The 27189-nt window shown below is 42.0% G+C and overlaps 1 protein-coding gene across 1 annotated transcript in view; it reads left to right on the top strand.

Moving 5' to 3' along the window:
• The first annotated feature begins 226 nt into the window (after positions 1-226).
• The window catches only part of mpdz (multiple PDZ domain crumbs cell polarity complex component), a 50464-nt gene continuing 23501 nt past the window's right edge, over positions 227-27189 (top strand). The window contains exons 1-22 of the mRNA XM_030722507.1: positions 227-398; positions 3383-3442; positions 6381-6547; positions 9820-9969; positions 10580-10719; positions 11160-11373; positions 11614-11736; positions 11972-12169; positions 12778-12880; positions 14511-14599; positions 14959-15193; positions 16809-16886; positions 17191-17270; positions 17432-17578; positions 18874-19044; positions 20676-20861; positions 21101-21310; positions 22360-22518; positions 22806-22958; positions 24596-24922; positions 25245-25356; positions 26603-26801. Coding sequence (XP_030578367.1) covers positions 3427-3442; positions 6381-6547; positions 9820-9969; positions 10580-10719; positions 11160-11373; positions 11614-11736; positions 11972-12169; positions 12778-12880; positions 14511-14599; positions 14959-15193; positions 16809-16886; positions 17191-17270; positions 17432-17578; positions 18874-19044; positions 20676-20861; positions 21101-21310; positions 22360-22518; positions 22806-22958; positions 24596-24922; positions 25245-25356; positions 26603-26801 — 3257 coding nt within the window. The 5' untranslated portion in view covers positions 227-398; positions 3383-3426. The remainder of the gene's footprint in view (positions 399-3382; positions 3443-6380; positions 6548-9819; positions 9970-10579; positions 10720-11159; positions 11374-11613; positions 11737-11971; positions 12170-12777; positions 12881-14510; positions 14600-14958; positions 15194-16808; positions 16887-17190; positions 17271-17431; positions 17579-18873; positions 19045-20675; positions 20862-21100; positions 21311-22359; positions 22519-22805; positions 22959-24595; positions 24923-25244; positions 25357-26602; positions 26802-27189) is intronic.

Genomic DNA, 27189 nt, shown 5'->3' with positions numbered 1-27189 from the left:
AAATGAATGCTCAAGTAAAGTACAGATACCTGAAAATTCAACTTAAGTACAATGACGAAGTATTTGTACTTCGTTACTTCGCACCTCTGGTTATATAATGGAGCTGCTGTGTGCAATGTACCCGACAGGACACTCATTTAAGCGTAAGTGAGTGCGTTGAGTTCATGCTGACTTTAGCTCTGTGCGGAGCAGACAGGCCCATACCGTGTAGGGGTCCAGTGTTCAGGGCAGCCAGCAAGCGGCGCTTCAGCCCCAGCTCGGCTCTCGGTGCAGCCGCCGCTGAAAATGTCCAGAGAGGATCGAGTTACTCAACGCCCCATCTTTAAGCCCCAGTCAGTGCGCCGTTAGCCGCAGGACAACACAGGATAGCATAGGATACTGGCCGCTTCCACACTCATGTAAGTGACTCTCTTCACACTGGTTTTGCTTGAGGAAACGTTACTGAAGACTCTGGTGTGTAGCAACTTCAGCTTGTTTGTTTTTATTTTTTTTACTGGAGTCCCCCTTTGTTCGCTTAAATGTGGCTAATTAGAGGAAAACAGTGGTGAGACGGCTTCTGTAGCGGTGGGGTCCCCTAATCAAACCAGACTGCATTTAAGTCGATTTAAGAGTCTCTTTTGAGTTAAATAGTGTTTTGTATATACTGCAAGAAGGCAGCGTGGGCGATTTTCTTTTTTTTTTTTTGTCCGTAAAGCCGTGATTACTGTGTAACTTCCCCACCGTCTCCGTGTCGGAAGCCTGTTGCTTTCTTGCTAGATGAGATGGGGAAGGAGGAGGAGGAGGAGGAGTTGAGAAAATCGGATTGTCCCGAGCGCCTTGTCGACTGTATTTAAAACACCGCCGAAGCTGGGGCAGGATATAGCAGCATTAAACAAACCACACGCTGTAGTAAACGCTTTATTAACAAAAATAAGACGGGGACGAACTCGACCGATAGCGCTAATTCCTCTGATTTTTGAGTGCGGAGGGAAGGGGGAGAGCGAGACCTCCGCGGTGAAACAAAACAAAACAAAACAAACCTCACAAATGATTGGAACAATTATTTTGGCAGGGAAATGCTACCTTAGAGCGACAGGATTTTTTTTTTTTTGCAGGCTGACATCATGTGTGTAGTAGCAGCTAATGAGCTCCTCCGGCCTGCTGTGATTCATTACATGCCGCTGTAGTATGTGCATCCTCAAGACTGAGTCACCTCTGGTATTACTTAAACACGATAGGGCTGCTTTCAGTACATTAGAGTCAAAACCGAACCAAATGTCACTGAAAGCAACACCTGTAGTATATTCCTGTGACTGTGAGATGCCTGCTGAAGGCAGGTTTATTACATAAAAATGCACGTTTGCATAGTTTTACACCACTGCATGAATGAAATGCTCATCAGTCTTTATAAAGGGTAGCACATACTGTTTATACAGTGACAGGCCTGCTGGACATCAACAAACCAGAGCTGATCCTTTTGCCACATATACTGCAGCTATTCTGAGAGTCTATACAGGGCTTTTAATTATCTGAGCAATCTCCTTTAATCGTGTAAGGTCTCCCTGAGTCATATCATGCTTGCAACACAACCCGCTTCTGCAGCCGAGTGTGATGTTTGTTCTCTGCACGGACGCTCAAAAGAATTAGCCAAATATAAAAGACGTAATCATCTTCGCTGTGCATTGTTATGAGGTTTTAAAGCTTTAAAGTATCAAGGCAGTGGGGATCTTTATGAGCTTATTGGCACTGGCTTTGTTTACACAGTAGAGGAGTCACTGCTCCTTCCTTCTCTCGCCTTTCTGATTTAATCACATGCACTTTGAAGGCAACAGGTTTTTGTTTCTTTCTTTTTTTTTTTTCAGGGCAACATCTGGGGTCAGTTTCACAAAGATATATTTTGACAGTGCTGTAGATAGAACAAATAGCCAGACTTCAGATAGATGTCTTAAGCACAATGATACAATGAAATATTGGTAAATTAATTCTTTTTTCCAAGTCAAACACTCAGTTGTGTTTCCCTCAAAAGAAAATCTTCATCTAAAAACAACAAACGTGGGCAGGTCGACACCAGTCAATACAAAGCGTAATTTACCAGTGCAGCTTCTTAGGTTTCATCAGAACTATAACAACTCGAGCTTCATAATCAGGTATCAAGTTTGGTATTTATTTTTCTTAACACAATATGAGCCCCCCCCCTCTTCTTTGTTGTGGTAGCCACCATGATGTTGTTATCCAATGAGCATACCCTGGATAATTCTCCTTATTGACTCTAATAATGACCGTGCTTTAAAAAATGAACTTCATGTGATATTCAGTGTGACCTCAAACTAGCTATTTGGCTCATAAGGTCATCAGGAAAGTGTTCACAGAGCAAAGGAGCTGAGGGCTGGTTTTCCATAAACTTCTACACAACCGGAAGTCATTTTTGCAAACAGAGGTATCGCCCCCTGCTGGTCAGTGGAAAGGGTGCAGGTGGAAAGGCACTTTCACGTTGGCATCGCTTTTTTTGGGGGGGGGTGGGGGGGTGGGGGGGGGGGGGGGTGCATCCATCTTTTATACTGTATATGGTTTCTAGTGATTGGGGGTGGGGCATTAATTGTAAGAACTGCAACACCGAGCATCAGCCTGCGTGTAGGTTGTGTATTTTATGGCTTAAAATTATTCAGTCTTTACATTAGTGAATATAATTGCATAAAATTTATACTGGTGTAACCACATTGACCAGCAGTCTAAACACTGAGCCATGTAAACCTTTCATTTACAGTTGCAACAAATGGATGGTGATATTCACATGCTAGCAGGGTGTTGTGCTAGTTTTAAAACACCTTATAAGATTGTTTGCCTGCATGAATAATTATCAGGGTTGTGTCAGTGTAAGAAATATGATGATATGTATCTGATCAGAGCAAGATGGATGCTCCAGCTGTATGTAATACCAGCTGTGGAAGTGTTACGCATATTTCAATATGGCTGCCAAAGTTGCTGCATGAAGTACAGGAATTTAAATTATGCGGTATTAATACATCAATAAGAGCATTAGTGGAATATGAGGGAGCTAAGAAGCTGCAGTGTTTCCAGCAGCCTGCTTGCCGAGAGACTCCTTGAACTGGGACAATTCTTCAGTACAGTGGCACTCTGATGCATACAGTGAAACATTCTTCAGAGATAAACGTGGACCTAACAGAAATGAAATAAATCTAGTTTCTTTTGAATGTTAATCTTTTGAATTGAGGATGCGCGAGTTGGGAGGAGAACCCAGGAGGAGTATGAGCCATTCTTCCTTCTCTGAGTGCTTTGTGGAAGCCCAAAAAAAAAAAAAAAAAAGTGCGAATTAGTGCCCTCATATTTACTTCTCTGATTGCTCACAAAAAGACATTAAACACTGAATTTGTCATTTTTTCAGGCCTTGATAAAGGGAAGAATAGACATTCATCTGGAGTTCTAAAAATGATAGAAACAATGGGTAAGTGTTTGTTTTTTAAAAATTGTTTTTAATTGTCAGCCATCTATAAAATATTCATGCTTTTATCCCTGATTGAACCAGCTTTAGGGTTGTGTGTTGTCATGATAGCAGAATGCTGAATCCAGCATCAATACTCAGCTTAATTAAGACTCAATACTGCCATAATCAACAACAACAACAACAAAAAAATCTTTCTGAAATGAGCAGTTTTTGCATAGGGGTTTGGGTGTCCGTCTTTGCTGGCTGTGCTTTACACATTTGGCTTCTGCTGAGAGTTTTCCCAACCAGCCTAAGAGGCCCTGGATTCAGTTCAAGGCCTGTGGACTGCCAATGTTGCCATATCTGATAATGTTGCCATAAATTTGATTGTTTGTTTGTGCCCGTAGAGATTTATTTGCCCAACTGTCAAGCGCGAAGCCAAATTGGTGCTGCCAGCTTCTTTCTTTAAAACAGCAATCTGTGGTCACTCTCAAGACTGGCATGTATACCGTGTGCTCGTCAGCTGCAGCGCGCGGGCTGGAATCATGTTTTTTTTTTTCCTCGATTGATTAAAAATGATGAACTGTGACGTGTACCTGTGCTGCAGATACTGCTCTAAATTACCCTAAGCTTCTTTTTCTGCATTATTATAAACAAATTAAAAAAAAAAAAATCACTTTTCATAAAGCTCCAAATTCTTAATAAGCCAATTTTGGCTGATAATACTGATTTATTGGTTTGGATCTACTGAGAAAAAAAATGTTTTAAAGCTTTTCAGCTTTTTATCATTCTACATTTAAACATTTAGTCAGCTCACTGTGCCTGCTGCCACTGCTAAATGTCATCGTCTCTCCCAGTAAGCCAATGGCAATTAGCACGTTTGGCTGATATATCTATGACTCCTTATGCTCTGTTCAAGAACCACCTTTTCTTCTGTGAACTCACTCAGTACAAACATGCACACATAGTTAGGACCATCAGTTTTTGGACAGTGACACTTTTGGTTTCTGTGATTTTGCCTCTGTACACCACCGCAGTGGATTTTAAGTGCACACTTTCAACTTTAATTCCTTTTATTTAGTGGTTTTTATACATTTTCAGATGCTCAAAGGTAATGGGACAGTTAAATGACAAGCAGTTTCATGGCCAGGTGAGGCCTGTTCCCTCTTTACTTTGTGACAAATAAAGCAGAAGAAATACATCTGGAGTTGAGTCCAAGTGTTTGGCGGTAGTTCAACTGGAACTCTCAATACGAGGTCCAAAGAGACATCGATGCAAGTGAGGGAGGCCGTCATTAGGCTGAAAAACCCACTTAAATTTATCAGAGAGACAGCAAAAACTCTAGGAGTGGCCAAATCAACAATCTGGTACACTCTTAAAAAGAATGAACACACTGGCCAGCTCAGCAGCACCAAAAGGCCTGAGAGACCACAGAAGACAGCTAAAGTGGATGATGACAATACTTCACAACATCTAGCCAAGTCAAGACCACTCTCAAGGAGGGAGGTGTGTCATTGTCAAAGTCTACAATCAAGAGATGCCTTCATGAATTGACATACAGAGGGTTTACAGCAAGGTGCAAACCACTGGTTACACCCGAGAATAGAAAGGTCAGATTAGAGTTTGCCAGAAAAGAGCCTGCACAGGTCTGAAAGACTCTTTTGACAGATGAAACCAAGATTAACTCATACCAGAATGACTGGAAGGGAAAAGTGTCGAGAAGGAGAGAAGCAGCTCACGATCCAAAGCAAACCACATCATCTGTCAAATGTGGTGGAGGCAGTGTTACGGTATGGACACTAATGACTGCCCGTGATGACGCGACTGCTGATAGAGCGTGGACAGAGCTGCATTCTCTGCTCACATTCAGCCAAATACTGCCAAACTAGTTGGGTGGTGCTTCAAAGTGCAAATGGCTAATGAAGGAAGCATACTGCAAAAGCAACCCGAGTTTCTCAAAGCGAAGACGCTGGATATCCTTCAATGAACAAGTCTGTCGCCTGATCTCAACCCAACAGAACATGCTTTGCAGTAACTAAAGACAAAAGTGAATGACTTTGATGGACCTAAGTGTCCATGCCTCTGTCCTGTTTACTCCTAATTATACACACGAGGCAAGGGCAATGGAAATGAGACGTTTATCTGGACTGAACCAGTGGTGAGCGGAAAAGAATCTTATGGGGCTCAAGTGTTACTGGCCTGTTTACAACTTTTGTTCAAACAACAAAGCATTTCAGTCCAAAAAAAGTGCTTTGGACCTTGTGCACGGCCTATTAGGCGTTAGTCACAGTTGGTGAGCTTCTGAAATTGCTTCATTTTTGCCCAGATGACATCTGGCTGGCCCATCTTTACTAACAAGCCGCTCTGGAGTTACTCGATTGTAGGGCTTATGCAGGGTCCAGCAAGCAAACCGTGGAGGTCCTAGTCCTTTTATCTTTTCCTCCTGATAACCATTCATTCTTCACTCCTGTGTAACCCACCATTTGACCCTGAAGGCAAAAAAGGAAACGTTGCTATTCTGAAAATAAGCAGTGCGTTGAAAATTTAGTTGTTTTTTTTTTTGTGCAAAAACCTGTGTCTACATGATTTTGATATAGTAAGGTCTGTTGAGCGCCAGCCACCCTAAGCTAAGCCTAGTTTGTGATATGTGCCTCTCCATTATTCCCCTCTTTGCATTTACAAGTCAATGTTAAACATAAATAAATCAAAGGCATATCCTGAATGGTTGTGTATTTTTTAAGCATACTCTTACAGGATAATTAAATGAGGGTGCCTAAATGAATAAATAAGGTAAAATCCAAACACTCTTCCCACCGTCGCTATCTTTGCCCATGTACTGATAAAGCTTACGTCCTCACCACCTCTCTCCACCTCTGTCCCCTCCCACGCCTCCTTCTCCCTGCATCCTCGCCTTCACTCTGGTGCTGGCGCTGTCACTGAAACATGCGACGGTTTGCAGACACACAGCGTGCCTTGCAGGCGGTGGAGCGACTCCAGGCCAAACTGAAGGAGCGGGGAGAAGTGCCCACTGAGGAGAAGCTCAGCCTACTCAAGTCAGTACTCCAGAGCCCCCTCTTCCACCAGATCCTGGCCCTGCAGAAGTCTGTCCAGCATCTCAGAGACCAGGTAAACTCAAAGCCATTCCTTAAAATTCTTACATTTTCTCAGATTCGGTCCTCATTTCTCATGCCAAGTTTTGTTTACTTATTGTTATGAGAGAAGTGATTTAAATAGAGGTTGTGTCATTTGATATGAAGTAGGACCTGCTGTTCATTTTTCATAGTACCACTGTGGTTGAGGACGGGTTTGAGGCAGGAGAAGAAGCAGGTCACAGTTCTTGTTTATGGTGGCATTTGATGTTGAGACATAAGCTGGCCTTTAATGTGACTCTGCCCGGATTTAAGGTAAAACTGAAGGCGTTATTCCAGCCACAGGCTCCCGTAAATTCCCATTTTTATGGCTTCGCACCTTCACACTGGCGACAGCTGTGGCAGGACTTATTTTGGATACTCCTGATAGTTACATGTAGCGCACTCTGTACACCAGATACCTTCATTAGCGGTGCGGGGATTTGCGTGACTGCTGTACGACTTCAGATCGAAGTAGCACACGTGCTGGAAATGACACTCGCAACATCTGACTGTTGTTGTGCTGGCTGCTGCATTTTGAGAATATTTGACTTGTGACCACTGAAATCGTACTAAATTCTTCTGTTCAACACACAAAAACACCAGACAACAGCCATCCACAACCATGTTACGCCAGTATCTTATCTGCCAGTATGGGCTGGTCATTGGTCGTCCGCTACCTGCTGAAAATTGGTCTGCAGTTTACCTAGCTTTGTCAGCAGTTATGTATAAAACATCTGGATACTCATAGAGCAGCTGTGTGAATAGGCTTATGCACAGACTGCAAATTAAAGTTCTGCTCCCTCTTTTAGTTTGCTTCCTGTTTTATTTTGAAGGTTAGTTCCTCGTGTGGCTTCCTGTGTTTTTACTTCCCTCCTTTGTTCTTTTTTCCCCAATCTCATTAGCGTTTGATTGAGTTCACCTCTTACTGACTACCCTACTGTTGTGGCTAAAGCGCTGTGTTCTTACAGGTCAGCTTTGTTCGCCTAACAAGACTGACTCTATTTTTATGTGGCTGTGGCACAATCTGTATTACTCAGCTTCCTTTAACTCTGACTGCAGCAGAATTCAGTGATCCTGCAGTGGGGATTATATGACTGTCATAGCAAAACAACAAACAAACTGGAATTTCTAAGATAAAACTGCAACTTCTGTGTTAGCTATACTTTAGTCAGGTAGGAATGTTTCTGATATCCTTACTCTGGAGCCTGGCTTCAGGTTTTTATCTCCTCTGCTTCCTGGGTGACCTCATTGATTCCACTTCTGGCTCATGTCAAGACGTCCTCCCCATACCCTTTCAATCCCCATCCCCAGTAGTGTTCTTGCTGCTATGGCCAAATTGCTGTCAGGGTTCACACAAGCCAGATATAATATGGGTACATGAGCAGAGATAGTTGGTCTAAGTCTGGGACACTTTTTTCAGGCTGATTCTCCCCATTGAGAATTAAACATCTGAGTGGAAGGAAAGAGCTCTTAAGTCGCAGAGGAAAGGGGCCAGGCTAAGCGTTTCAGAGAAAGAGAGGGAAGTATGCGAGCTATGCACAGGGAGGCAGGGATGTTCGCTTTTTACCCCTTGTGGAATTTAGATTATAAAAGCCCTGTGGCATTTTTCTGTGCTGGTGATTTGACTCTTTTCAGAAAAAGGTACATTCTTTTTGTGTGTGTGTGTGTGTGTGTGTGTGTGTGTTTGGATCTGTTCTGTGTCTTAACAATAGCAACAGCAACCAATATGAGTCTCTGTTATAGTTCTTTAGAGCTTTCTGACCCAAACTGTGCTTGTTTGGCCCTGTTAAGCAGAACCAATTTGGGAAGACGGTTCTTTTTTTGTGTCTTGCTCTGACACAGGAGCCTGACACGTAAACTCTCGCCGGTCTTCTGGCTCTACTAGTTAGGCCTTACTCAACCCACGTCGCTATGGCGACAAGGCCCTACTCTCCAATGAGAAAGAGGCCGCTGCCGCTGTGTGAAGTGGGGCAGAAACAATTTCTTAAATGTGCAAGAACCAAACTGGAACTTTAATCCTCTTAGCTGGGCCCCAGCTAACAAAGCTCATGCATGAGCACGGCAACTTAGCGGCATGCTACGCTAACTTAGCCGGGCCCGCAGGGTTTTGTTTGCTGTGTGCAGCACTAATGTGTCCCGTCCAGTGGAGGTTTGTTTCTGAGGACTAATCTGGGACTGTATTTAAAGGAGGCATAATGTACAGTACATGTTCTCTAAGCTCTGAAAGTTGAACAGTCCAACCTTCCTAATGCGAATTCACAAGTTCACAAGGACAGCTTTAGCCTGGCAGTGCCATATGCCAAATGGAGTGTTTATAAAATTATTGCCGTGCATTATGTCCGTCCTTTTGAATCCAATTCAGAAAGTCATAAACATTACACCCTTTGGCTAATGAAATCGGGAAAACACTGTTTTATGTAGTTGTCGCCTTCATGCAATTCATCTGTCACGCAAGTAAAGTCATTGCAGTAATTAAAAGCCGAGCACATTAAAGCATCCAGATGGCCAGCGATGCTTCTCCCTGGCCTCGATTAAAATATTGTATTTGGAGCCTCATCATTGTTGGAACATCAGCTAAGAGCTATTATCTCCTGAAGGATTAGAATGCCATAGATCCAGCTAATCATGGTGGGATAACAAACTGTCTGCCTTCCCAGAGGTTTTTAGACACTCCGATTCAGGGTTTTGGTGTCTCAAATTAAATTTGCTAAATGTTTACGTTCACAGTACGAATGAGGCATAATAGTTTGTTTTTTTTTTTACTTTAAAACTTTTATTGTCTTTGGTTGAATTAAAGCCAGCGACTGCTGCTCTGCACAGGATCCCTTTGGAGATGTTCAAAGCTGTTATGCTTCATTCAGACAGAAAGCCCAGCAGACAACATCACAACTTTTCAGATGGAGAGCAGTTGTCTTTTCAGATTTGATCCAGTGGTATTCATGTATTTGAATGTGGACCTATTACGCTTTTCCTTATCTTCTGTCATATATTACAGCAGTAGATGCTTCTATTAAACATGGTTAAAGTCTCAAGTAATGAGGATAATGGACGTACAAAAAGTCATACTTCAGACTGCTCTAAACCCACATCCTGTACAAACCAGGTTTTCTAGCGACAGCCAATCAGAAGAAAGATGTCGTAAATGAATGTAAAAGGAAGAAGTCCAAAAGTAAAAATATGGAGCTGGAAATACACATAAAAATTAATCTGTTAGTGAAGTATCTGCTGTTTTTTCAACATAACACATTGTTTGTTTTATCATTGCAGGGGAGTGTCCCTTTATCAAGAGGAAGTGATCTCACTGCAGTCAAGCCCAATGGCAGTCATGTCTCCTACTCAGAGACCCCGGCTCCTGCACATGCCAATGGCAAGATATCGTCTGAAGAATTTGAACATATTATCCACTCCATGGCGCAGGTATAAGCAAAGAAAAGGGAGGCAGTTATTGTAACGCTTGCTTACAATTTGTTCATTTATTGTCAATAGAATCTAGATGGCTTTCTGTGTGAAGTTTGCATGTTCTCGCCGTGTCTGTGTGGGTACTACGGCTTCCTCCCACAGTCCAAAGGCATGCGGTTAGTGGGGATAGGTTAATTGGTGATTCTAAATTGGCTGAAGTTCTATAGGTGCACCCTACATCTTCACATGTGACAGCTGGGATCGGCTTGTTAACAGAATCGAATTGGATAAGCGGAAGAAAATCCAACCATTTCTTTCCGATTATCACAAGCTCAAATAATGCTATTGTGTCATCTTTTTGAAGGTCCCAGTAGATTTATTTTACTCAGTCTTTTAATATTTGACTGATTTTTACACTAAAAAAAGGAAGATTACTTTTTAATAAGTCTTACAACTCAAACCAAACATCCAAAGAGAGTCAAAAAAGAGAGAAAACTCCACATAGTGCTCTTCTCTCTTGAGGGACTTCAAATAGACTTCTAAAGGCTGCCTGTAGCTTTGATGCTTTAGTGAATCAGCACAAGGCCAAAGTGTAAATATAGTATGTCTGTGTGTGTGTATTATGTAGGGGCGTTACGTGACACAGGTGGATTTGCAGAAACCAGTATCAGGAGGTCTTGGCTTCAGCGTGGTGGGCCTAAAAAGCGAGAACCGCGGGGAGCTCGGCATCTTCATCCAGGAAATTCAACCAGGAAGTGTCGCTCACTGGTATGTAGGAAACACATGCTTCTTATTCAAGAAGCCAGGACGCAGCTGAGAGATTCATCAAAACTTTGGCAGTCTTCTAGAAATTCTTTCAACCTCTGGGTGATTGAAACAGACTCCTCTAAATTACAAACAGACAGTCAGGTGGGCACATTTGTGGGGAAATTAGAGGCACTTTAATACTGGACAGGAAATACCAGAGTAAAGCTGTTGTGAGCTGTTCCAATATTTGTTGTGTCACACTAATCTAAAGTAGTGGAAGCTGTAGTTTTCATGTTTCAAATCTAAAGTTTTTCCTTAAATGCATTCAAATATAGATGAATATTGTTTGCAGTTTCTCAGTGGTAAAAATATAAAAATATATAAAAAATATGGTATCTAGTAACTCTCAGAGGTTCTGATTCTGTGTCCTTGTCTCCTCTGCCTGCTTTTTCCCCTCACAGTGATGGGAAGCTCAAAGAAGCAGACCAGATATTGGCCATTAATGGCAAGCCCCTGGACAAGACAGTGACCCACCAGCAGGCTATAGGCATGCTGCAGAGTGCTTCAGATAGGGTGCAGCTGACAGTGGCCAGAGGGCCAATACCTCAGCTGGCCAGTCCTGCAGTGTCCCGCACGCCCTCTGCTGCCAGTACACTATCAGCCAACTCCAGCGCGGTATGAAAACATTAACACTGCAATGTGCAAACAGGCCTCTGCAAGGAGCATTTTATGATCTGACATGGTTTCCTTGTGGTGACTTAATAAACTACATGCACATGCTTTGCTTTGCTTTGCAAGTACAATTACAGACAGAAAACACCCATCTTTTAAATACACACATACACCTTACAAACACACAGTTTTCCTTATAATAGACTGGATAACAATGTTTTATTCCCCTTTTGGTACTCTCAGTGGCAGCACGTGGAGACAGTTGAACTGGTCAATGACGGCACTGGTCTCGGCTTTGGTATTGTTGGGGGAAAAACCACCGGAGTTATAGTCAAAACGATACTTCCTGGAGGCATCGCTGATCAGGTGACTCTTTTACTGTGTCTGTAATTTCTTTAGGAATTGGGTTTTTTTTGTTGCTCGCAGTGAATCACACTGTCAGTGTTCTAGACAGATGACTGCTGTCAGTTATGTATAATGAGAGTGTGTTAATTTTAGGCAAGCACAGAATTACCTGTCACTTAGGACTGACAGTGCCGTTACAAGTCAAATTTTTATTGAAGCTGTGCAAAGTTAATATAGAAATCATCTCCTACCACAGGATGGCCGCCTGCGTAGTGGGGACCACATCCTGAGAATTGGCGATACCGACCTGCACGGGATGGGCAGCGAACAGGTGGCCCAGGTCCTCAGGCAGTGCGGCAACAGGGTGAAGCTGGTTGTTACTAGAGGTCCTGTGGAAGAGGCTCCCTCTGCCTCTGTCATGCCTGTGGTGCTCCCCACTGTCAATGAACAGCAGGTAAGGGCATCTGTTTCTCTGTAAACCCAGAATATAGCTGGATTTTTTTTTTTTTTTAACCATGGAGACAATGTGTCACATTCAGGTTGACTTTATGACTCGCACTATCCTTGTAATAAAGCATTTACGCTTTATTATGTCATCCTCATAATATCAAAAACTTCACACAGAAAGTTTAGGCCGTTCATATCCAGTTTTAAATGTTCTTGCTGCTTGATAAGCCAGTGCAAATGCAATTAAAGAAAATTGCAGGTTACATCACCTGTGACTCACACTTTGGAGAGCAGGCGTTGCTTTACGTTTCCCAGAAAAAGCTTTGAGCCGCCTACAAACAGCAATTTCACGGCCATTTTCAGCACTCGCTTCTATTTAGACATGAATGAATTATTAGTGACTCACAATGTGAATGACAAACATCATATCCCTGTGATCGCATACAGTAACTGCGAGTTTTATTTCTGGCTGACAGGTACTGAGCGCTCATTAATCAAAGTTAAACAATGTGTTTTGATGTGCCGCAATTTCCCTTTCTTCTGTTCTAAAGTAAAACATCTCTTTCATTTGGTTTCTGCTGAGATGCTGACTCATTTCCACACGTCTACACACAGGGCTATGAGGAAGAGGATGCTGAAGCATTTGACGTGAGCCTTACCAAGAACACCCAGGGACTTGGGATCACTATTGCTGGCTATGTTGGAGACAAAAATTCAGGTGAGAAACTGATTATTTTTTACAGAGGATGGTCATTTAAAAGAGTGTCATTCATGTTTCATTATTATTTATGTCCTTTACTAGTATTTATGTGCATTTTGCATTACCATTGCAAATTCTTCTATATTTCTATATACACTTAAGGGTCACTTTATTAGATACACATTAGTAAACCTGGGTTGGACCCCTTCTGACTTCAGAGCTGCCTTAATTCTTTATGGCACAGATTCAACAAGGTGCTGGAAACACCTTTCACCTCTGGCATCAACAAGGCATTTTCACCCAGTGAACTGTCACTCCCTGGATATTTTCTCTTCTTCAGTCCATTCTCTGTAAACCCTAGGGATGGCTGTGTAGAAGCTCCCAGTAGATCAGCAGTTTCTGAAACACTCAGACCAGCCCGTCTGGCACCAGCAACCGTGCCACATTCAAATTCGCTTAAATCACCTTTCTTTCCCATTCTGATGCTCGGTTTGAATTTCAGGAAGTCATCTCGACCGTGTCTGCACGCCTAAATGCATGGTGTTGCTGCCGATTGGTTGATTGGATATTTGCATTAAGTAGCAGTTGAAGGGGTGGAACTAATTGATGTGGCCAGTGAGCAAAAATATAAACTAGACATAGTTATAAAAGTCCATGAAGGCACCTGTGCTGATGAGAAAACATAAAAGTCATCTATTTATTGAGGAAATTCACAACATTTCACATCTGTGAGGGGCACAGATATAAACCTTTACTTCCAGCATCTGGTTTAACCCTCTTATTCAGCAATAACACCAACTTAAAGTTTCCATATGCAAATTAACATGTTGTTGATCAGTACCGCCACACCGGTTTGGAGGAATTGCAGCTCGTGTCGGTGGGCTTGCTCACATCAGATCCCTTTTATAGTTCTGATGGATTAAGATCAAAACCTCTTGAGCCATTTTTCAGTAGAGCAGCTTTAGCGCTGCATCTCCCACTTTCTCCTGAGATCCTATTCACAGGTAGAGGTGCTGCTATAATTCTAAACGCATTATCAATGACAGCAGGCCAGCCTGTCCCAGACACAGCGAAAAACAGTCCAAATCTGTGATGCTGCCATCACAGCTACAGATGGGAAAAGGTTCTCATGCTGGAATGCAATATTTTCCTTTGTAATAAAAATAAGCATGTGCAGTCTCAAGCAGAGCTAAAATCAGGAGAATATTTTGCCATACAGAGAACCCTGTGAATGAACCCATGTGCTTGTAGTCTGCTGGGACCTGTTTTGTTTCACCCTTTTTCCTTTGCCCCCTGAGCAGCTAGTTAAATCAAATAATCAAGATTTAAATTAATGTTCAAACATGCTTTCACTAGAGCCAAAGGGATTTTTTTTTTCTTTTGCATTCCTGATTATTTTCAGGGAATTTGATTAAATTTCCCTCTCGCAAAACATTCCATCTGTGATTTGCAAGGTTAGGAAAAGTGCCCTGGGTTTATCGCATTATTGATTTATTTTTTTTACAACTTGTGTAGATGCCTTCTTGCATTAATTTTAAACATCAAGCTGGAACATATGTTTGCTTTACTCCCGGGGTCACATTTAATGCCTTGATTCGCGGTTATGTTCCTCACCCACTAATTTCTTTAAACTGTTCTGATTCCTCAGAGCCCTCTGGTATTTTTGTTAAGAGCATAACAAAAGACAGCACTGTAGACCAAGATGGCCGTATTCACGTTGGAGACCAGATTATAGCTGTAAGTACTTGTAGCTATGACTGTTTTCTGTCTTCTGGTAGAATATGCAGTTAATGTTTCATATTCTTTACGATAGTGATCAAATTTACACGTTGAGTCAGTGGAGGGAAATTGTGAGAGGCATCTCATCCGTGGAGGTCATTAACAGTGAAGCCAAACTGTAATTTCTTGCATCATTTGTAGAATACGTGCATGTTGTTTGTAGTGTTCTGGTGTGCATGGGGATTCAGAACTTAATAACACTCTTTATTGACTATAGATATAAAGTCTAGATGGCACTTCAGCACATTCATAATGCCCGAGCAAGCTGTTCAGCCCCTCCTTTAATCCATGGCCTCACAAACGATCGCCCTCTGCAGGTCGATGGCGTGAACATCCAGGGATACACCAATCAGCAGGCAGTTGAAGTGCTCAGACACACGGGCCAGACAGTCCACCTTAAGCTGATCCGGCGGGGCTTCAGGCCCGACGAGATCCCCCCTGTCGCGGCCCCCGTTGTCACCGTCCTTCCCCCTTCCACCACCATCCCCACAACCACCACCGTCATGAAGGAGCTGGAGCTGGAGAGAAAGAAAGCTGAGGAGGCCACCCAAGGTAGGAAGGATAAATTGGGAGAAATTTAATGAGGATAGATTTAAAAACATAAATAAATAAATAAATCCCTTGCTTCTCATCATCCTGTCAAAAAAAGGTGTCATTTGATGTGTAAATTTCTACTCAGACAGGAGTTTCTTGATGCAGTGAGGAGTCATTTCCATGTGACTCCAAATTGAAATTTCAGGCACTTTTATCATGTTTAAAACAGAAAAACAGAACTTCAGCTCCAACCACATATGAATAATGCTGGCTTGAGTTATGACCTAAAAAACAGCTGTCAAAATTAAATGCAAACAGTGAGCGCGCTGGCCCTGAACAGGGCCATTCTGTTGCAGAAAAATGTGTTTGTTCATATTGTGAGTAACCACTTTACACTGATTTAATATTGAAAAGTAATTGCTTATTGCCAGTTAAAAGGTTCCTCCTCATAATAGCAACCGAATACTCCCACGTTACAGCCCCGTCTCTCCTAATTAGAGGTTGAAATGCACTAATTACCCCACTGACAAATGGCAAGAGGACAAAACTGTTTTCTCAGACATGGCAATATAGTTAAGCACATTTTAAGCACTACCCTTTGTACCAGTCAGGCTGGCTAGATGGAGATTTAACAACCATCTTTGTAAGGAATCCAAAACTTATCATCATGTTGGTTAGAACTTGAAGTAAATAAACTTTTATTTTATTTATTTTTTTTAAATTTAGGAATAAAATGCACAATGTACATGATTGCAACCGAGGACAGGCCTGCATTTATATACATTCTTGAGTCTTTTTCTAATAACTTTTGTAATATTGGTATGAAATGAGAGGGAAAAAAAAAACAAAGTAAAGAGATTTTTGTCTCCAGTTCTACTCACAGGACCTCCGAGCCGTTCAGTGGAAACGGAGACCGAAAGCGATTCTGTTTGGCATCAGGAAGTTAAAACATGAAGAAAAATCAGCCATCAACTGATAGAGAGAGATTGGGGAAGGAGGGGAGAGTAGTTTTTTTTTTATTTTGGCTGCTGTGAAAACTCTGAATATAAGAGTAATAGGAGTGTGTATTTGCGTATATAACATGTTTGTTGTACAAAGTTGCAAATGGTCATTAAATGAATGAGACAACAGAAATAAATCGAACCGTTAACTTAAATTGTTATCACATCATTTACAGGTTTGTCGGCCTCCTTCTGTACCAAACTGCTGAGTAGTATTTTTATGCTGGTACTTAAAAGATGTTAATGTAAAGAGCACATCATGGCAAGCATTAATTTCATGGGTGACCAGTTCTGTGCCTTGTGGAACCCCGAATAAAAAAAAAAAAAAAAGCGTATCGGGCTCATTAAACGTATATTAATAGTCCTGGTATGTTTATGGGTAACATTAGCCAATGCATTACTATGTATATTGGATAACAAGGGGAAATGAGAGAGGCTCCTCTTTTGAGGCGAGGGATTAAGCACTAACAGATTCTGCATCACTGTTTTGTTTTGTTTTTTTACTGTATGGGGGCTGCTGGTTGAAGGTTGATGGCTCTTTTCAGTGGCTTTGTGCCTACACTGTCTGCACTGCTGCCTGCTTCTGTGTGTCTCCCTGTTCCCTGTTCATTGTGTGTTTACTGTCTCCACAGATGAAAAGCAGCTCCACACAAAGAGTGAAGGATCTGATGTCAACCCAGCCACGGATCAGCTAACAGAAGACAAACATGGTAGGAGGCTGAGATGCTTTTCCATGTTCTTTAGCAAAGATACTGGGTGCAAATCTGACAGATAAGGGCTGTTGTTGACAGGACCGCACCGACTAGCAGCAGACAATGTGAGGACGCACTAAGATGGCTGCTGTTGCTAGTTTCAGACACTTAAATAGGTGCAGATACGGGTTTATTTGATCGGCACAATTTTAACTACTTTGCTTACACTTAGAAATTTACGGTGCAGTGCCAGATCTGATTGGCTTTTGACAAGATTGTCCTCATTTTTGTGTATTACTATAAACATATTGTGTTTTTGAAGGACCAATCTTAACACCTTTCGAAGAGGAAGAGCTCATGAAGAAGTGGCAGGAAATTTTGGGCCCAAGTAATGAAGTTGTGGTAAGTTTGTTTTTCAGATTCGAAGCAGACTTTGTAAAAAGAACTGTGACCCGACTCCTCAAACAAAAGGGTTTAAATAATTAAAATTCTTTGACTTACAACATAAATAAATAGCCCCTCATACAAAGGAATGCTAATGGAGACGTGCTTTGTTGTGACAGGTGGCTCAGGTGGAGAAGTTTACCGAGAACAGTGGTCTGGGCATCAGTCTGGAAGCCAACAGCGGGCATCATTACATCCGATCTGTCCTTCCTGAGGGACCAGTCGGTCGCTGTGGCAAGCTGTTCAGTGGAGATGAGCTGCTTGAGGTACGTCCTTAGTCACATGTTATTTCCAGAGGTTTGTATTATGTACATATTTGTTTATGGAGCTCAGCTTTAGTGCAACATAATCTTCTATTTGTTACATGTACTTACATTGACCACAGCGGTCTTTGTGGTTTGCCTTTGTATCATAACACAGTACCTGATACCTTCTATGAGCTTCACTTACCAGGAATAATTCATTCCTAAAAATTCATCAACAGAGTATAGGTTTCTGACACCACTTCAAAGGTGCACAGAGAAGATGGGGATGAAGTCTGAAGGGGTTAAAGCTCCATTCATTTTCATCAGGCTCAAGGATGAGTTAAATGCAAAGTTCCCCAAATAAAGTAATAAAGTCATTTCACATGTAACCTGAAGCTGGATTAATCAGTCATGTATCAGCGGTTTAAGTATGTTTGAAAATGAGTTGGATGTAGTTATGGTAAATTAATGCCTAGTTTTACATTTATTTTTTGCTGTTTTTAGGGCTGCTGTTTTGTTTTGTCTTCATGACTTGCATTTTAGCTGCTCTGGTTCATTCGCACCACTCTCATTTCCATCTTTGGCAGGAGGCTGAACAGTACAAAGGTCTTCAAAAAAAAAACAAACCCTACTGTTTCCTGCAAGAGCGGCACCAACCTGCAAATTAATGCTAATGTTGCTCCCTTTCTGCTGTGCAACTGTTGCCACAACAGCTTAAGTCAGTGGTTTCACAAACTATGGGGCATGGAAGACTGCTGGGAAAATATGGAGTGAATCAAAGTTAAATGAATATAATTTGTCTGGGGACAATAAACAGGGATTTGCTACCACTGCCGTGTTGACCTTTTTAAAAAATTAACTTGTATCCTTGTGTATTGTCAATGATTTATAAAACAAAAATATGACAATGGGTTTAACCTTCTCTCTCCTTTCGAAAGGGTGTATGTGTGTGTGTGTGTGTGTGTGTGTGTTTGTGTGCCAGAACAAGTTTAGGAACTGCTAACTTTAGCTGAAAGTGTGTTAGCACAAAGTATACAACCTTTTCCACTTCCCATGCATAAATAAAATGAGTAAATAAATAAATAAGAACAAGTGTTTATTGGGATTAAAATTATTCTTGGCATTTTGCCTCTTTTTTTTTTTAAGGAGTAAGAAAATGTCTGCAAAGATGTGCAGCAGAGCTCCACTTTGCTGAGGCTCAGGTGCTGAGGGGCATTTCGTCCCATGTGAAATGCAGTCTAATCACTTGGTCCTGGGTTTAAACCCATATCATGCTTCGTTTCAAGTTAAGCTGAGACTAACCTTTCCTTTCTTAGGTTAATGGGATTTCCTTGATTGGTGAGACCCACAAAGAAGTAGTGAGAATCTTGAAGGAGCTTCCGCTCCGTGTGTACGTGACATGCTGCAGGCCCGCCCCCGACCTTCAGCCTGACATCGATGCTGAACAAAGAGAATCAGAGGCTTTGTCCACAACGTCTAAATTAAAGGTACCTGCACCTCATCTTGCTACAGTAAATTATTTTTCATGTATTATCATCGAAAATAAATTAGTACTTGCTTGTTTTGTGTAAGAGAAAAATCCAAGTAAAAGTTATGGAGTCTTTGCCTTCTTAAGGTTATAAACATGCAAACTACACTTACGGGACACTTTATTAGGTACATCTTTCTAGTCGGACTTTGTTTTGCCTTCAGACCTGCCTTAATTCTTCACGGCATAGATTCAACAAGATGGTGGAAACATTCCTCAGAGATTTTTGTCCGTATTGACATGGTAGCATCACACAGTTGCCTCACATCCATGACGTGAATCTCCTGCTCCACCACATCCCAAAGGAGCTCTATTGGATTGAGATCTGGTGACTGTGGAGGCCATTTGAGTACAGAGAGCTCACTGTCATGTTCAAGAAACTAGGCTGAGATGATTTGAGCTTTGTAACATGGTGCATTATCCAGCAGGAAATCAGCCATCAGGACAGTGTGGTCATAAAGGGATTGATATGGTCAGCAGCAATACTCACGTAGGTGTTTAAACGGTGCTCGTGCAAAGAAAATAACCCTCCACACCATTGCACCACCACCACCACTGCAACACCAGTCTGAACCGTGGATGCGAGTCAGGATGGATCCATTCATGTTGCTTAGGCCAGATTCTGACCCTACCGTCTGAATGTTGCCACAGAAATCAAGTCTCATCAGACCAGGCAATGTTGCCCCAGTCTTCTGCTGTCCAATTTTGTTGAGCCTGTGTGAACTGTAGCCTCAGATTCCTTTCGTTAGCTGACAGGAGCGGCACCCTGTGTGGTCTTCTGCTGCTGTAGCCCATCTGCTTCAAGGTCTGAAATGTTATGTGTTCATAAATGCTCTGCTGCATACGTTGGCTGTAAGTGATTGTGTGACTTAGTGTTACCTTCCGATCTGTTTCAACGAGGCCACCTTCAGAGTAACTTAAATCACCTTTCTTCCCCATTCTGATGCTCACTTTGAACTTCAGCAGGTCTTATTGACCACGTCTACATGTCTAAAAGCATTGAGTCCCTGCCATATGATTGGCCCATTAGATATTTGCATTAACACTCAGCTGAACAGGCGTACCTAATTAAGTGTCTGATGTATATGATGCATATGCAGGGTTGGAAACTCCTTGCCTTTTTTTTTTTTCTTTGAATGCACTGTCTGTGCTTATAAAGCAGGGGAATATAATTTAAGAGTGATACTCTTTAAGTCTTCCTTCTCTGTTGTAACCCCATCAACCATTATTAGTTTGCACTATTGGGTTTCTACACCGCCAGCCATGATGGATTAAGACTTAGTGATAAGCAGGGAAAGGCTGAACGTTTATTAAGACCAATTCTAGCAATACCTCAGCAGTAGCCAGCAACATTTGCTAGAGATATGAGACATCAAAAGCAGCTTTCCTTTGGGTAAGGGGTTTTCATCTCTCTAGCCTTATCTGTGATAATGTACTAAGGCCCGAGCATCCCAAAGATATTTCCCTTTCATCTACTGCCAGAAACCTGAGCCAGAAACAGAACTGGAGGGGTGCAGCCTATGGGTTGAGAGTCAAAGCGATGAAGGCATGGGGTTACATAGTGATTTTGGGCTTTTCCTCTCTGTGCAGAATCAAATAGACCTCAGCAGCGTGCTGGTTGCCGAAGACTCAGAGGTGAACACAATGGCAGCGACGCAGGGTACCGTGACTGAGGAGGCGATAGGATCCCCCTTGGCTATGTGGGAGTCGGAGATCCAGAATATCGAGCTCGAAAAAGGAGAAGGGGGATTGGGATTCAGCATTTTGGATTACCAGGTGGGATGTCTTTCTTGGGCTTAATAGAAGAGAAATGTAACAAATCTGATTATTCTGGTACAAGATCCTTTTTTTTTTTTTTTAGCTTTTTAAGATGTGTCTATATTTTTTGTATTTCTGTCTTATAGGATATTTAAACATGACCACATTCACAATCTAGGCTCATTTTATTGCTTTGATTTCCATATAAAGCTGTGATAATTTACCTGTTGACTTGTGCTGGCCTAACTTCACCACAGGACCCGCTGGACCCCGCCAAAACGGTGATTGTGATTCGCTCTCTGGTTCCCAACGGTGTCGCGGAGAAGGATGGCAGGCTGTTGCCAGGAGACCGACTCATGTATGTTAACACCACCAACCTGGAGAACGCCAGCCTCGAGGATGCCGTCCAGGCCCTCAAGGGGGCCAAGCTCGGCAAGGTCCACATCGGAGTTGCCAAACCGCTGCCTGTAAGAATTATTATTAGAATGTCTTTGCTTTTTTTTTTCCCCCCCTCTGCTTTAAACCTTTCTGAAAATCAAAGTTAGAAGGCAGCTTGTGTGTCGTTAGTATTAAGCGTATGTGTAGCAGCTGGGGTCACTGAGACGCTTTTGTGAATATTTGTCAGGGATTTGTCCCTGCATGTATGTGGCATTTTAAATCCAGCAGTCTATATATCACACAACTTAGCATCCAGTCGTGAGGGCTCGGCTTACAAGGGCTTGAATTTTTCATGCAGGAAACAGTGTGGAGGTAGGCTGCATGGTTTAGCATTCCACCCACTGTTCTTTCAGGGGAGGTGACCGGCCTAAAATGCCCTGGACCCTTTGTTTTATATTATGATGTTATTGCATTTTCCAATAGCTCACCCCCCTCTTGTACATTTAAACACACTAGGGCACCTGTCAAGATAGTAGGTCTGTCCAACGGCATATTCATTGCTCCAGGCAGCTGTGCTCCTTGTACAGGATGTTTCTCTCTGCAAAAACAGCTTGCATTCTTTCAGCTGTAGAGCTGCATTTCTCTTGTATTGAATCTGCCATCGGATTACTCAGTGAGACCTCTGGGCTGCCAGGGTTAGCTGGATTACAGAGCTGTTGGAAGCCTCTGTAGAGTTATCCTGCTCTGCTGCAGGACGTGGAATGGACTTCTGGGGGGTATTTTGTTGTACTGCCTCTCAAAATTGAGTCTTACTAGTGTAATCCTGCAATATGCCATCTTGCTTTTCATATATATTTCTAGGCTTCGTGCTGCAGAAAAAGCAATAGTGAAAGTTTTTTTTTTCCCCCCAAAGAATACGCATGAAAACACGCAAAATTCTGAATGTGTCCTTTTGAGCAGTTTGTCTTTTACGATCCCAGACGATTATTTAACTCTATAGTTAAATAATAGCATCCTCAAAAATTCCTAACATCTCTTTCCATCTTCATTCCATACTAATTTATTTGTACTAGGTTTGGTTAATACAGTCTACTTCCATAAAGCTGGAGACACTGAAAGAATTTCTCCACTTTCTTAGGGAATATGTGGATATTCCCACTCTCCACACCCATATGGTGAGCAGGAAATAACTTCATCACCCACCATCCAATCATTTGACTTCAACAGTATTTTGGTTGAAGAAGGAGAGGAAGAAGGACTGACTGAGGGCATCCTTTACCGAGCAGAGCCTGCATTGGTTAGTTAGCTTCTGGGAAAACAAAAAAAAACAAAAACAATCAAAGCTCATGAAAAGGGAAACACAAATTATGCTTTTCATGTCATGTTTGCTTCTGTCTTATAATTTTGAAGCATGCCCTGTTATCAACGGCTTTGTAATCAATACATGCAGCCGATTAAGATTTTATTAGCAATATTTTGTAGCTGGATAAGTTCTGATTTACTTGCATTAGATTCCTAGAATAGCACGATAAGTGCTTATTAATAAAGCGTCCCAGTTGGTTATATTTTGATCCGTTATGACAGATCGATGCCAGCGATGCAGACCTGCCTGATGAAAAGCTGTTAGATCACTCTTACTCCGGGATAGAGGACGACACCTTCCAAGCATCCATGATCGCTCTTCACGGCAGCACCTGTAGCACAGACCTGGATTACCTACACTCATCCACACCGAAGGTAAGGACTTTAATTTCATAAAATATAACTGAAATGAGAAGCACAGCTCGGAATGATTTCCTCATTTCATTAAATGTTACCTGCAACATCCCATGGCCTTTGCCACAATGAGCTATACAGCGTGTAGTCATTATTCTTTGTTTTTTGCTGATATTGGGCCAAAATGTCATGAGACGTGTTTTCCGTCCTTTGTTAGGGCAGCAACTACATTACTGACCTTGTTGTTATATGAGGGTTGTATCCACAGCCCCAAGAACTGAAACTCTCCAAATGGATATTAAATTATAAGGAAAATAAACCACCAAAAAAAAAAAAAAAAGAGTAAGGGGCAGACAAACTGTTTTCCTAAGGGTATCTGTGTGCTTCCAGTTTTCCCAAAGGTCACAGCCGACCTTATTTGGAGGGTCTCCCTGTGTAATTTATCGTATAATAGGGCAGCCCAGAGGGACACGCATGGGCCAGGACAACTTGTGGCAATTTATAGTACTGGGGGATTTCGCAAAACACATTTGAGCTGTTTGCGCGAGGCCCGACAGCTCAGCCTCAGTGTGATCATGAGCTCCAGAGGGAAGCAACAAGTCTCTTGATATATTTACATCAGTGACCATAAGAAATGGATCAGCGCTTCAGCCTTTTTTCTTTTTTTTTTAACCTTTGGGTCCCTGCCTGTTTCCTGAACAACAATGTAAAGTTCACCAGATTGTAACTCCCCTCAAGAGCGTCTCTGCCTTTAAGTCGCTGGGCCCTCCGCTTACCTGGCAGCGTTTTCACTAGTATGCATGGGGTGTGATTTTTCATGCAACAGCACATTTTAATTGAACAGCGTGACATGCCGGGCATTCTGCATTCATCTTCTTCCGCATGTATCTTATCTCTTCAGCACATGTTGGATCAGGATGGAGGGATTGCCCTCATCTGTTGATCTGGTATTCTTTAAGAGTTTATTCAGAGCGTACAGGATGAATGCAGCCTGAAAGTATTTATAAATTTGAATCCATCTGGCCCCGTTTGTTCTGATTGAGGTATTTATATACTGATTATAACTGGACTGTTAGTTTCTAGTTCTGCTTTGCATGCAATAAATGGTTTATTTCATGTTACGTACATCCGTGAGGGGCTTTGAAACAGCTGTTACGATGTATAAACCCTCATAACAACAGTTTAATCTCTGACTTTGTGAAGCACCTTTAGTTACGGCTCCTCACCTTCCTCTATGTGTCAAAGCCCGGTTCACCTTGGATTTATAGTGCCGCCTTATTTTAATTAAACTTCATATTTCTTGTTTTAACTGCACATCAGCATACCGAGTCTCCTTTGTATTATATATTTGCACATTTACATTTTTTTTTTTTGCTTCTGTTCAGACTCCCAAAAGGAATTTTTGCTCAGAACCATTACTATTCAGCCCGGTTCTAATAAAGTCTTAAATGCTGTTATAATAAAACTGCATATTGCACTCCGCTCTCAAGATCTTCAGTAATTTATGCCATTTTCTATTGGCCTCTGATGGCTTTTCTATGGCTCATTACGAGGAGGGCAGGATGGCGACGGAGCAAGATGAATTCTCCCTGTTGGGCAGTTGTCTAACTAACAGAGTGGGAATGTTCTCTCATCTGCTGTGCTTTGTTCTACCCCAGCTGACAGCCCGCCTGAACTTGCTGGATGAGCATCCCTGCTTTGCAGACAACACTCAAGTGTTCTCTCCGGAGGACTCGGCCTCTTACGCTCCTCCGAGTTTGACAGGCCACATCCCGGCTTTTAATGCCATTCTGAGCAGCTCCGACCAGTACCTGGCACAGCTCCCGAGCACAGAAGAACCAGCGGAGTGCTCCAATTCCTACAGCCCATTTGCTGAAATAGGGAGCAGATCTTATGTCCAGGAGGAACCAGCGGAGCCCCTTCACTATCAGACGGAGCCTGTTATCTCTTTTGGAGAGCTTGGAGACATAAGAGTTTTGATGAAGGTAAAGAAATGTAACCATTTTTTAGCGATTTAGATCAGAAAATGAGATTAGAGTGAGTGTTCTGTGCCATGCGCATATGTCAAGGTGCATTGCAACAGCTGGGAAATAATCCTTCTTGATCATTTTTTTTTTTTTCTTAAAGTCTCTCCACTCAGAGACTCCCTTCAAATGCTCGATAAACAAGGTTCTAAGCTGATTTGTTTCAAATTATTTTCACAGTCAAATTGCTGCCGTTTCTCTAGAGACCCTGCTTTGTTTTGGAATCCGGCCTTATATATTTATTTACTGTCACGACTAAGTGTGTTGAATTATCACCTTAAAGGACGAGGAGGCTGGTGCGAAAGAATCAGCAGACGACGGCGACAAAGATACGCTGACCTCGGGGAGCAGTTTTGAAAGGACTATCACAGTCGTCAAGGGCAACGCCAGCCTCGGTTTGTGCTCGTTTCTTCACATTCTTTAATTTGTTCTTTTTATTTGTTTTCTTCTCATTTTTTTGGCACAGAAGTGTTAATGAGGTTTCTGGATTGAAAGGTTATATTTGGCCTTTTACTTTTATCTCATGTTTTCTAAATCCAGTTTTATGGAAAAAAAAAAAAAATATGATGGAAGCAATTTTTTTTTGTCTGTTTTCCACTCAGAAAGTGTAATTCCATCGCTGTACTCCGTATTTGCATTTCAAAACCTGCCCAAGGGGCTGCTACTGGCTCCCAGAATATTAAGTCTGAACTTCTAAAACAAATAGGTGTTATGAAGGTTTAAAATCTTCAGTTCCTCAATGAAAATCGTCTCTTTATTTTGCCTTTTTTGTACTCTCTGAAGGTCTTTATTGGGCGGAGAATTGGAATTTTCTGCATATTGGGCTTTCAATTTGCAGCCTACTTTTTTTTAACAAATATAACTTAAGATCAAATGCATCCTTAAACAGAGAACACTAATGTTGTTTTTGTACTGCTGTAAATTAACTCTCATACACCAAGATATTGCAATAGGGAGTTTAAAAGGAGTCTGAAGCTTTAGCCACAGTGTCTCATATTTGGATAAAGATAAGAATGTACAGTATGCACAGACGAAGACAAGTCTCCAGAGATGTTATAACCACACTCTGATTGGCTCTCCCTCACACTCAGAAGGTTTGAACAGCAGATTTATGGGCCTAACTCTGTGCCGGACTTGACCGTATTAGGGATATTTGCTCTTGCTGATGTCATAAAGAGCCAAGAGTAAAGAATAAAATATGAAACAAAGTGTTTAGAAACACAAACTGTGCTCAGCTTGTACTAAAGGCCCCAAAAAATATCCCCCACACCCTTACACCACCAGCACCAGTCTAATGTGTTCATACAAGGCAGGCTGGATCCATCTGAATGTCCACTGCCCAGTGAAGACTCAGACCACCAACTGGCATGTTCAAAGTCACTTAAATCACATAAACACATTGTGCTGCTGCCATGTGATTGGCTGATTAGTTAACTGCATTAACAAGCAGTTGATTAGGTATACCTAAAAAACTGGCCAGTGAGTGTATGATAACCTCATTATTTGAAAACATTTTTAATATGAGGATCCGCCATTGTAACAGCATATAATTTACAGAAAATAACAGACCAGCACAATAAGTAAAAGTAGGCTAATCTAAATTCAAGATTAGTGCATAACGATTGCTCATCTTCCTTAAAGGGATGACAGTGACCGCCTTGAAAGACGGTTTGGGGATGCTGATCCGCAGCATAATCCACGGAGGATCAATTAGCCGCGATGGACGTCTCGGGGTCGGTGATCTCATCCTGGCTATCAACGGAGAGCCCACTGCCAACCTGACCAACGCCCAGGCCCGCGCCATGCTCAGGAGGCACTCTCTCATTGCACCAGATATGGGGTAAGAGACTATAGTAGGTGCCAAGAGCATGATCTGTATGGATCTTTAGCCACATTATGGAGACCCAAGAATAGTATGCATGATCATTTCACTGTTGTTGTGGCCAGAAATAACAGATTGTAGCTTATGCCTGTAGCAAATCTTCTCCAAAATTTAGGTGGGTGGTTTTCATGTAGCCTATATGCACATAATTAGTATTATCTGGCATTACAGAGTGCATGAACTGATTGTTAGCTCCCTGCAACTGTTCCTCTATAAACCTTGTGATAGAGAGTCCATTTAAATGAGTCTGTGAATGCAGAATACAGCAGGGATGAGAGGCACAGCAGTTACTGAGAGATTTTTAAGCAAAATAAGAAATACTTTATCCCTACAAAAGTTACACTGT

The sequence above is a fragment of the Archocentrus centrarchus genome, assembly GCF_007364275.1.
Source record: "Archocentrus centrarchus isolate MPI-CPG fArcCen1 chromosome 18 unlocalized genomic scaffold, fArcCen1 scaffold_23_ctg1, whole genome shotgun sequence".
NCBI lineage: Eukaryota > Metazoa > Chordata > Actinopteri > Cichliformes > Cichlidae > Archocentrus > Archocentrus centrarchus.
The sequence above is the reverse complement of the archived record's forward strand: the minus strand, read 5'-3'. Positions and strand labels throughout refer to the sequence as shown.